General features: G+C 32.5%; 1 protein-coding gene across 5 annotated transcripts in view; it reads left to right on the top strand.

Annotated features, from left to right (window-relative positions):
* The window catches only part of ATG4C (autophagy related 4C cysteine peptidase), a 69,630-nt gene that overhangs the window by 30,065 nt on the left and 26,553 nt on the right, over positions 1 to 13,012 (top strand). For all 5 annotated transcript variants that reach the window (XM_010949721.3, XM_074376361.1, XM_010949727.3 and 2 more), the window contains 3 exons: positions 6,207 to 6,440; positions 8,359 to 8,689; positions 10,549 to 10,619. In XM_010949721.3, coding sequence (XP_010948023.1) covers positions 6,207 to 6,440; positions 8,359 to 8,689; positions 10,549 to 10,619 — 636 coding nt within the window. The remainder of the gene's footprint in view (positions 1 to 6,206; positions 6,441 to 8,358; positions 8,690 to 10,548; positions 10,620 to 13,012) is intronic.

Here is a 13,012-nt window from a genome sequence, read left to right as displayed (position 1 = left end):
TACATGTGTGGGTTTGAATTTTGGCTCCTTTTGCTTATTGGTTGTTATTTTAGGCAAATTATTTAGTATCCCTAAGTATTAATGATACCCATTTCATAGGCATTTAGTGATGTGCCTAGTACATGTAAGCATTCTGAATGATACTATTATTCATGATAAAAGGAGTGTGAGAAAAAATTGTTAGAATTCCTTTTAAGGATAGTTTTTTTTTTTTTTTTTGGAAGAAATACTTTGAGCAGGTCCTTGTAATGGACTTTTGGGGGTCCTCAATTCAAGAGATGAAAAGTAAACGATATGGGAGATATGAATGAGACAAATAGAAGACTATTTGGTTTTGGACTAGGAGTGGGGATATAGGAAAGGAGAAGGGGGTAGACAGGAGAGAGAGCCAGAAAGGAGGTGGGATTCTGCATATTAATTGAGAAGTTTCCTTGTTTACATGCCTTGATCTTCAGTAAAGTCAAGTGAGCTCATGAAATGCTTGATGTAAAATAAGAGAAGTTCTTTTGGAAAGTGGATGGATCTGCTATCAAGAATGAAAAGGCACCTTATATCACTGCAGGAGCTAGAAGCAGGGTCAGGAGACCAAGAGAGTTTAAGCTATATAGAGTTAACAGAAATCTTGGGGGCTACCTTTGGAATTCTATGTGTGTCACACAATTTTTGGTTCAAGCAAGTTTTCTCAGTTTTCAGAGATAGGTGGTGGGGTACCCAGCTTCTTAACTACAGTGATTATTATCTTAGATTTTTAAGCAACGAAATGCCAGATTTCATTTGATTATATTCAGTGATCATGTATTGAGAACTTGCTGGCTAGGACACTGATCTTGCCCAGAAGGAGCACATGATAATCATAACTAAATATATGCTTTTGAAAAATAACTATTAGCAGTGTAGAAGAATGATTGGAAGTCAGTTGTCAGGCAAGATACCAGGACTCTGATATAGGGCAGTGGAAATGGAAAGGAGAGGATAGATTTGAGATACTATTTTAAGGTAGACTCAGTAACATCTGACAAATGATTGGATTTGGGGTCATGAGAGACAGAGGAGATAAAGAAGACTTAAAGGCTACTATCTTAGATGATAGGTGGTGTTAGTAACCAAATGTGGTATACTAGAGGAAGCATGGATTTTGTGGGGACGTGGTATTTGAAGTAGGCTGTTCAGAAATAATCTGATGAAGTAGGAGGTTTGGCATTGATTTGTTACTTTCAAAGATGTAGCATTTGAGACTAATGGATAAGGTCACGTTGATGGAAAGTATAGGTAGAGAATATTCATCTTTAAGGATATACTCATGAAGAAGAATCAGTGGATGGAACTGAGAAGGAGTAGGCAGTACACAGGACAAAGCCCACAATAGTATATTATCATAGAGACTGAGAAAAGAGATTTTCAGGAAGAAAGTTTTGGACAAAGTGCTTAATGCTCAAAAGAGGTTAAACAGGAAATAACCTGAGTAGAGGCTGTAGGGTTGTCAATGAGAAATTGCTGGTGACTTTTGAGAGAGCAGTTTCTCTGAGGTGGTAAGGATAGAAGAGTAGAAGTAGTAAAATTAACAGCAACTAACTACATTTACAGAATGTGGCCCTTTGTTTTGCATCAAAGCCACATTGTATTGTTTTAAAGATTTAGTGGTTACAGTATTGAAAACTTACGGTGTAAAACATAAAACCCCCCCTATACAGGAAAAACATTGATGAATTTGACCAAATAAAATGAAAATATCTGTATCACAAAACACATTATGAACAATTATAAACATTATAAACAATTTAAAAGCAAGCTAGAGAGAGAAGATATTTGCACACACTCTCTATCAATCTTTTTCTCTCTGTATAGGTATATATGTGTTTGTGTGTGTCTGTGTGTGTATATGTCAAAGATCTATCTATCCATCATCTATCTCTCCATCTATATCTTAGACAAAGGATTAGTCACCAAAATTAAAATTTTTATAAATTAATATTAAAAACATGCACAACCCAAGAGAAAATGAGCCAAGAAAATGAACAGGTGCTTTTTAAGTAGAAACTTGAATGGTCAGTCAGACATAAGAAAATGTTCACCCTAGTTACAGAGAGAGTGCAGATTAAAATGAGGTAATATTTCTTAGTCATCAGATTTGCAAAAATTTAAAGGTTTCGTGATATCAAATGTTAGAAAGGGTGTGAAGTAGGAGGAGCTCAGACACTGCTCATGGGAGGTAAATTGTTACAACCTCTTCATGAAGTTTGAGAGTACTTAGAAAAATTGAAAATACACACAAGTTAGGACCCAGGAATTCTACTTTTAAGTATTTACCTTAGGGACATTCTCTGTATGTGTGGAGAACACTTGTACAAGGATGTTTATTGTAGCTTTGTTGAAATAACAAAAAAATTAGTAACGATTTAGGTATTTGTTAGTACTGGATTAGATGAATAAGGTTATTCATTCATTCTAAAAACATTTACTGAGAACCTGTTATGTACCAGGTAGTGGGGTCACTGCTCAAAGAATGGCAGACACAGTACTTACACTTAAGGAGCCTACAGTCCAGTACATGAGAGACATTAAGTAATTATAAAAATTATTATCCCATTATGATATTTGTGATGAAACAGAAGTATAGGCTATTATGCACAGAGACAAATTAGAAAGGATGCTATTGGATGCAAATAAGCAGGAAGTCCACTTTAAATAGCTGAAAACACAATAGAGGGGCTTATCATTCACAAGCAGAAAGCCTGACCTAGAGATGGCTCATGGTTGATTGATCAGGGACTCTGTGGCATCATCAAGGACTCGTGTTCTGTTCATCTCCTCACTCTGCTAACCTCAGCTTATTGGCCTTATCTTCACCTACCTCTCCTCGTAGTAGCAAGTGTCTATCTCAGAACCAGGATAAGAGGTATGAAGGTTATGACAGAATCCACTGGAAGCAGGACTTTTTCTTCTTTGTTTTGTTTCTTTATTATAAATATTAAATTTATTTAATAGAAATATTACTTTATTTTGATACTTTTATTTTCTCATATATTTACAATTTTGAAATTATGAATTATTCATACATAGAGAAGACAAAAACTTTGTTTACCTTGTTTATATACTTTCAAGAATAGTAATGAAACTGTATTAGGCAAGAGAAATACAAAATTATGAATAATTTTTAATCTCTATATGCTTCTATATTGCAGCCCTTCTCATGCCAAAACACCCCACTATCCTGGAGTGGTAGGATTTAATGTTTCCTGATTTTGTCTTTTTTGAAAATGGAATCGAACTATGTTTCCATGACTTGCTTATGGCTTTCAAAGTTGTATTTTTAAGATTTGTCCATGTTGTTATGTATAGTTCTAGTTTTTTTTAACTGCTGCATAATATTCCACTGTATGAGTTACCACAAATTATTCAGTCTGCTATTGTTAGACATTTGTTTTCCTTCATCTTTGCCATTATAAGCAGTATATAATAGTATATTCCTCTATTTTTATATGACTATAGTCTCAGAATTTTTTGAAATATGACATTTACTGTTCACTAAAAATATTTAAATGCAGGATGAGGGGAATTAGTCATTAGCCTGAAGAATATCACATTTCTGTTCTTATTCATTTTTTAGATTCTCTTTTCTAATGAGTTTAACCCCAAACTATCTTCTTACATCTTTCTAGAAATTGTTTTGGTATCCTCAGAGAGGGAGGCCCTTGTACTTAAAAGCACACAAATTTAAGTGAGTCAAGTAAAATTTTGAAAGCACGAAGAATAACAGTAAATAAGATCAAATATGCATTTGAAAATAGATTCAAATATGCGTTTTGAAGATAAGAGGAGTCACAATAAACAAAGTTAAAGTAAAAGAATTGGAGTATTTGTTCAAAAGAACAAAGGGGATTGTGACATGGAGGGAATAACATATTAAGGATTTTTTGTTGTTAATGAAGTTTTGTAAGTTTTGAAATACATGACATAAAGATCTGTTGATTATGGGGGCTAATTTCCTTCATTTTTTACCCCTTTTGTGGGTATACAAACCCATAATATGTAAAGATTTCTATTTTTTAAAACATGTGTATACTTATTTTATCCCATGTCTGATAAGTACAGTAGCTGTACTCTTTCAGGGTTTGTTTTGCAATTTGTTTTACTTCTGATTATTTCTCACATTAGCTTGTTTAATTGTGATTTTTGATAGAGATAATCAGCCTTGACTGAACCCTCAGTATTACACAGTTCTCTTCTATTTCCTTTATCAGCCTTCTTTCTCATTGTTTGTAATGGTTCTTTCAGGCATTCCCATTCTTCATAAACGTCTGATCAGAAGTCTCTCCCAGCATAGAAAACAAAATCAAAGCAAAACAAAATTTAAAAACCCATTCTCCTTTGGTTCCATATATCTTACATTCACCCTGACAAATCTGTGTTAGGCCCTGAAGATTCAGAGGTGCAGAAGAGAAACATATTTCTTCTACTCTAGTGTACTTCAAGTCTGGAGGGGAGGCAGATGTAAGTTAAAAAAAAAATCATTCTAGATAAAATTAATGAAGATCATGGAAAGGAATGTCAGTCAAAGAGTGGATTAGCAGGGGCAGTGTTATAGTGGAAAGTCAACAGGACAACAAAGTTCATTTCTTACTAGCAGTTTTCCATAAAATTTAGAGTAAATATTAAGAGGAGACTAGATGTTAAGAGGATAAGGAATTAATCACTTTGTCAAGGTTAGAAAACAGTGTGTGTGGCAAGCCGCAGGATGAGGTGTGAGAGTTATGCACTATTATATCAAATTTCAAATTTAAACATCTGTAAAGTGGAAATTTTGGACCTATTTGTAGTCCATACTCAATTTCCATTCATTTTTATTTGTAATTGAATTCAAAGTCTACTACTGAGAGAAATTCATTGATAACAGGGGGCTTGACTTCATTTTTAAAATTATCATTGAAACTATATACTACAACTTAGCTCCATTAAGATGAATATTATGAATTTTGGGTGATTGTAATTTTTTCAGAATGAGCTTGGAGAGGGATAGGTGCAGGAAGGATGAAGAATAAAGGCATGATAAAACTGCTCTAACATCCTGCAGAAGGGCATTAGAAATTGAACTCCTTGGAATTGAGAGTTACAGGGAGATTTATCTTCCTACCCATTCACCCACTCAAACCAGCCATCATTTATTAGGATCTGTTTGTGCTAGGCACTGTGCTGCACGCTGAGGTTGGAAAAATGACTAAGACTTTCTCTCTGGAAGTGATCAAGAAATGTTCGTTTATTTTGAGCACAGTGTTTTGTAAAGTATTGGGCAGATAGTGACCATTGTTTTCACATAGAAATTGTATTAAAGATAATTTGGAAAAGCACTTAAAAATGATATATGTGGGTGGCAACAATTTAAAAAATATGTATTTCAACATAAAAGAATAACAATATATTTAAGAATTTCATATTCTTACTCTAGCTTGTTAGTTTGATTTTATAATTTGAGTATAAATATTCGTGACAGTAAATACAATGTGCACATTTCATTTGATTTTAAGAACTAGTTTATGTGTTACATTTTTACGTATTGACAAATTATGATATTTTATTTGCAAATCTCATTTTAAAGAGTACCAATATCTGTATCTTGAGTGAAATGAGGCAAAAAAATTTTTATATTATCCCCTCATAAAAGAGTTGATTATATTTGGAATAAAGGATATTATCATTAACAGTGTTATTGGTAATACCTTATATTAGTGCTAGAGTGTACAAAACATTCAGCATTCATTCTCATTTGATTTTCAGAACAATCTGAATAGGCAGAATTAAAGATTTATCTTCATTTAAATAAAAAAAAGGTTAAACAGACTTGCAGACATAGAGAACAAACTTGTGGTTACTAGGGGGGAAAGGGGGACGTGGAGGGATAAATTGGGAGTTGGGGATTTGCAGATACTAACTACTATATGTAAAATAGATAAACAGCACAGGAAACTATATTCAATACCTTGTGTTTATAGCCTATAATGAAAAAAGAATATGAAAAGGAGATATGTATAACTGAATCACTATGCTGTACACCAGAAATTAACACAACATTGTAAACTGACTGTATTTCAACAACAAAAAAAGGGTTGGAAATACTGTGACATACTCCATGTGAACAGCAATGGGAATATAATACCATTATTGACATTTCTTTGCATATATTTAGACTAGTTTATATTTTTATTTTGTAGATGAAAATAAACTGTTACCTGCAAGATCAGGATGTACTATAGAAGATCATGTAATTGCGGGAAATGTAGAAGAATTTCGTAAAGATTTCATTTCAAGAATATGGCTTACCTACAGGGAAGAATTTCCTCAAATAGAAGGCTCAGCTTTGACAACAGACTGTGGTTGGGGCTGTACTTTAAGAACTGGCCAGATGTTATTGGCTCAAGGACTCATACTACACTTTCTTGGGAGAGGTAAATCAAATATCTGTTGTGGGGGGGGGCTATTGTTTTTTACATTTGAACTCCAGCTTGCAAACTGAATAAAATTCTCTGAGGTTAATTTCTTGATCCTCTGATATCTTCTAAAGAACTAATCTAGCATATAACATCTTTATTAAACTGGGACAGTATGACTTAAACTTTCATGATTCACCCTTCAAAAATACAGGTTAAACATACCTATTATTCTTGGCTACCACTATGAATTAATTGAGTTCAGTTTTTAGTAGTCTTTGAGTTTTGTTGTTGTTATTATTTGATTCTTTTCGATTGAACTCACTGGATTATTTCCAGTTCAGTAAATTCTGGGCAGGTCAAAAGCAGTGACTTTGAGCAGATAATTATTGAGCAGCTAATACTTTTACGTTATTTAAATCTTCAGAAATTTTACAATGGCTTCTTTATGTTTCTCTCTACATATCAGTAATGATGTAAAATTATTTTTTTCTTCATAAATATGATTATAATCAGTTAAATTGATTAGGCATTTTCTTGATAAGATCTTCATGCTTTTTAGACTCAAAAATGTCTTTGATACCTAAGTTATAAATATCTATTTTTTTAACGTGTCACCTTTTTCATCATTTCTATTAGTTCATTCTTATATAATGTGTCAATTTATAGGAGGATTTTAGTTTACCATTTTAGACCATCATATCTGGTTATTACTAAATATCTTTTTATTTTTTTGAGTATTAGACAATTTCCCTGTGATGCATGGCAGATATTTAGTAACCTTTCTGTAGGGATTATTGATGAGATCATTTAGAGAGAATACGTATTCAAGAGTGGTGTGGATAATGCAAGGAAAAAGAATTTTTAAACTTTTCCTAGGATGATTTATTTGTAGTTTCATGCAATCATAGGCAAGAATTGGAATATTTTTCACAGTCCTAACTAGAGATCTGAATCTATGACTCATTTTGTTAACTTAAAATTGCATGTGTTTGGGCACTGTCTTGTTATTGAAAACAGTGAGGTAGTGGATATAGTTGATTTTTTTTTGGATCTTTGATCTCTGATAACTTATTTATCAATTTTTTGTTTACTAGAGAATTGGTCTTGCTCTCTATACAATGATTAAGTTATTTTGAAAGGATTATATGAGAAAAATTTGAAAAGAGATATAAAATTTCCATGGTCAAACTTCTATTTTAACATATAACCAAAACAGAACCCACTTTCTGAAAGTATTCTCTTATGAATACTATGCATGTTAGTGGATATGTTTATTGTGCCTTTGGGTGGTCAGGACTGGACGTCTGGTGAGCAGTGCTGGTAATGGAATGCAACTCAACACTGTCAAAGAAAAGAAAACCGCATTCCAGAATTGTACACTTATTTGTACTTGAGTTTACTGTTTTTTCTCTTTTTTTCTTTCATTTTGGTAGTTTTTTCCTGATTATATGTAATATATTCCCATTAAAACATTTTTAGAAACTACAGGAAAGTCCAGAGAATAGCATTACTACTCAGAAGTAAACATCACTCGAGATACTGGCATGTTTTCTCTGCTCGTACCTTTGTTTTATTAAAGCAGCTTTACTGAGATATAATCTACGTTCCATAAATTCACTCATTAAAAGTGAACAACAATTCAGCAGTTTTAGTATATTTACAGAGTTCTGCAACTATCACCATAATCTAATTTTAGGACATCTTCATCATCCCCCAAAGAAACCTCACCCCAGCAGTAGTCACTCCCAATACCCTGCCTTCTCCATATGCAATCATTAGTCTACTTTCTATCTTTATAAAGTTGCCTATTTCTAACTTTGCTATTTTAGTTTAGTAACTCATATGACTTTAAATGCTACATACTTATTTTAGTAGAATTGTTAAAGTCTAAATGTTTAAAAGATCTGAACACCTTGCTTTGGAACTACTATAGCTTGGACCTGGCCTGATGCTTTGAACATTGAAAATTCAGACTCTGAATCATGGACTTCCAACACTGTTAAAAAATTTACTGCATCATTTGAAGCATCGCTTTCAGGGGAAAGAGAACTCAAAACCCCAACAATGTGTCTGAAGGAAACAATCGGGAGATATTCCGATGATCATGAAATGAAAAATGAAATTTATCACAGGAAAATCATCTCTTGGTTTGGTGATTCCCCCTTGGCTCTCTTTGGTTTACATCAACTAATAGAATATGGAAAGAAGTCTGGGAAAAAAGCTGGAGATTGGTATGGACCAGCTGTGGTTGCTCACATTTTAAGGTAAAATTGCTTTAAAATCTTTCATTTTATGACAGAGGCCCTCAGGCTCAGAGATACTGGTTTTTGCAGTGCATATATATTATTGGAATTTTTAAAGTCTACCTGTATGAGAATGTTCATAAAGGAGATTTCATTTGCTATTAGGGGAAAAACAAGACATAGTAAGACTGTAGTTACATTCCTTTAATTTATCTACTGACAAATTTTTCTTCTTTTCTCATAGGTATAGATATCCAAGGTCTCTTTCTAACCAGGTTTTCATAAGACTACCTTAATGAAATATTCTGAAAACTAACAACTCTCTCCACCTTGGAACATGCATAACATTATATATATATACACACACACACACATATATATATATTTTTTTTTGTAGTGTAACCTGGGGGCTGTAATGTACTGAATAATGTAATGAAATGTCAAGAGCCAAAATTGATGTTTTCAGCATTTCTTTGCACACATCAAATTCTTGTGAATTGTAAATGTATGGCACTATTAATATAATTATATCACAGTAAAAGTAAAGGGTCTGTGATATTCAGAGTAGTTGGAAAAAGTCAAAAGTCAGATGTCATTATACCTCAGCTTTTTATGTACAATTTTTTTGGATACTATTTTTTTAATTATCCTTTTTGTGTGTCTCATTATTATAAACTGAATCGTTAATATGCCATCCAAGTATAGCATGTTATAGTAAATTTAGTCCACTTAGAATCATATATAAAATTGAAATTATTACAGTTTTTTTTTTTGCATATTAACAGGCTTTTATATTTTATAGGCCAGATGCTTACAATTGAAAAGGTATTTCCCTAATATTATTAAATGGATTGTTAATAATATCAATTCCAGCTTGGTAGGACATTTGTAAGAATATAATCATAAAAGCATAGTTTTAGTCTTCAAGATATTATGTTCTGTACCCCAGGGGTCGGAACACTTTTTCTGTAAAAGACCTGATGGTAAATAGTTTAGGTTTTGCAGACTATATAAGGGCTCTACCGCTCATTTTTCTTTTCTTTTTTTGTTTTATAATACTTGAAAACTGTAAAAACCATTCTTAGCTTGCAGGCTGTATAAAAACAGGCCACAGGTCATATTTGGCCTATGGGCCATAGTTTGCCCATCCCTCTTCTACTAACACATACAAACATGCATGAAAGGCATTTTAAGTTAAAAAATTATAAAGATACAGTTAAATAAAAGTATTTTTCTACAATTTGTATAATTTCTTTTTACAGATATTGTTGTGATTTTTTTTTTTCACATCATGTGAACCATTGGGAACATTATACTCACTTGGAAATGTTTTTCAATTTGCAGTTTTCTTATGGAATTCTAAGACTTGAAAGTAGGAAATTTATTTGTTCAGGTAGTATAGGTTTTTGAATGAAGGGGAAAAAAATCATGCTATTGTTTAAAGAAAAGAAAAAAATTCTCCCGAGTGTGACCAGAGGATAGTCATACTTTGCTAGTCAGTGATGTAAGTTAATGTGAAGCAAACCTTGAAACATATTGTAAAACCACTGGTTAGAAAACGTTTAATATAGCCAAGTGAGTTTGAGACAAATTCCTCTTTGAGGGGGTCGAGGCAGGGTTCACACATTTATTCCCAAGAATTTTTTTATGTTTTCTGTAACTTATGTTTTAATGTTCTTTGAGTAATTTAGTGTAATATCCTACTTTGAAAAACGTGACCTGATTTTTGATACCATTCAGATGATAGTTTTGAGAGCAGACACTGTAGGTTAAATAGGAAAGTCAAGAAAATGATGGCTTTCTTTTCCCTTAAATTTAATCTTTAATTAACTGGAAATATTAGTTAGGATTTTAAAGGATGATGCTTGTTATTTTCTTAGAAAAGCAGTTGAAGAAGCAAGACACCCTGATTTACAAGGAATAACTATTTATGTTGCGCAGGATTGTACAGGTGAGGAATGTGTTATATAATTCTGCTTTTTATCTGTTTATTTGGTCAGACCTTTTTTAAAATTTAGATATGATTGATATATAACATATTAGTTTCAGATGTACAACATAGTGCTTCAATTCTGTATTATTGCAAAATGATCACCACGATGTCTACTTAGCATACATCACCATACATAAGTACAAGAATTTTTTTCTTGTGATGATAACTTTCACATAGACAATACAATAGTATCATCTATAGTCCCTATCCCCATTCTGTACCTTACATCCTCATGACATTTATTTTATAGCTAGGAATTGTACCATTTAACCCCCTTCACCCATTTAATTCCCCCACCCAACTTCTGCCAACCATCAATCTGTTCTCTGTATCTATGAGCTTGGTGTTTTGTTTATTCATTTTGTTTTGCTTTTTAGATTCCACGTATAGGTGACATCATATGGTATTTGTCTTTCTCTGTCTGACTTATTTCACATGGCATAAATCTCTTAAGGACCATCCATATTATCACAAATGGCAAGATTTCATTCTCTTTTATGACTAAATAATACTCCACTGTATATGTATATATGTACCACATTTTCTCTATTGATGATCCATCGATAGACATTTAGATTGTTTCCATATCTTGGCTATTGTAAGTAATGCTTCAGTGAACATGGCAGTGCATCTGTCTTTTTGGAGATAGAATTTTTGTTTCCTTCAGATAAATACCTAGAAGTAGAATTGCTAGATCATATGGTAGTTATATTTTTAACTTTTTGAGGAACCTCTGTACTGTTTTCCATAGTAGCTGCACCAATTTACGTTCCCACCAACAGTGCATATGGGTTTCCTTTGTTCCACATCTGCATCAATATTTGTTGTTTCTTGTCTTTCTGATAATAACCATTCTAACAGACATGAGATGGTATAGCTCACTGTAGTTTTGATTTGCATTTCTTTGATGATTAGAGATGTTGAGCACCTTTTCATGTACCTGTTGGCAGTCTGTGTAATTTTTGGAAAATGTCTCTTCAGATCTTCTGCCCATTTTTAATTGGAGTATTTGTTTTTTTATGTTGAGTTGTATGAGTCCTTTATATATTTTGATTATTAACCCCTTATCAGATAAATGTTTGCAAATATTTTCTTTTATTTGGTAGGTTACCTTTTTTTGTTGATGGTTTCCTTTGCTGTACAGAAACTTTTTAATTTGTTGTAGTCCCATTTATTTATTTTTGCTTTTGTTGCTTTGTGGTGTCAAATTTAAAAAATCATCACCAAGAGCAATGTCAAGGAGCTTTCTACCTGTTGTCTTCTAGCAGTTTATGGTTTCAGTTCTTTCATTCAAATCTTTGATCCATTTTGAGTTAATTTTTGTATATGGCATAAGATAGGGGTCCAGTTTTATTTTTTATTTGTAGCTGTCCAGTTTTCCCAGCACCATTCATTTATAGTTAGACTTTTGATATGTATTTAGCTTATCCCAGTTATACTGTAAATTTTTATGAAGGTAGGAACCATGTTTTACACATTTTTCTTCCTATATGGCACCCTATGTAGGCACTTATTAAATATTTCTTGGTTGAATATATACTATGAATTATTAGTTGCAATATTAAGTTTGTAAAGAAAATTTCAGTATTTAAAATGACTACTTAAAAAAATGATAGATGGGTAAATTTAACGTAGGTATATGCTTGGGCTGCACGTCTGCCAAGTACCATCTCATTGGTGGGTGTGTTTCAAGGCAGGAGAATTCTGTTTGATGTGATTCTCACCAGTACTTAAGTAAATCATCTGATAATGATGTAGCTATTGTCCAGAATTTTGCTTTATTTTATTGTTTTAGGTGTTGCATTTAATGATCAGTATCTATAGTAATTTTGAAACTCTGCTGGGGATAGAGACCTTAATTTCCTGATAAAATAAAAGAACCTTCAAAATAAGGCACCTCATGTTGTTAAATTTATTTTTACCAAAATGCTATTAACAGGATAAAATATATTGATGTTTTGGGGAAGTTAAGTGTACTTCAAGTATGTTTAATATAAGGGGATTTACAAAATGCTTGAGGTTATCTTGGTAACTGACTTGTAGTGGGGAAATAATGGTTACCAAATACACGTGCATCTGTTTGGCCTTTTGTTAAGGTTAATTGGATTATAGTCATGTGAACAAGAGAGTTTAAGTTTTCAGATGAGTATATGAACTTTGCAGGTACTGTATTTGTTTTTCAGGTAGGAAATCTTGCAAATAAAATGTGCAGCGTTGAGTTCTAATTAAGCCAAAGGATGTGCTTTAACAATTAATCATTAATAAATTTATGAATTTGCCTTTTGTGCTTTTATTGGTATCAGTCAGCCTTGGTTGTGTTACATATTGTTAATGAAAGAACACAATGTTAC

The sequence above is a fragment of the Camelus bactrianus genome, chromosome 13, assembly GCF_048773025.1.
Source record: "Camelus bactrianus isolate YW-2024 breed Bactrian camel chromosome 13, ASM4877302v1, whole genome shotgun sequence".
NCBI classification, from domain to species: Eukaryota; Metazoa; Chordata; class Mammalia; order Artiodactyla; family Camelidae; genus Camelus; species Camelus bactrianus.
The sequence above is the reverse complement of the archived record's forward strand: the minus strand, read 5'-3'. Positions and strand labels throughout refer to the sequence as shown.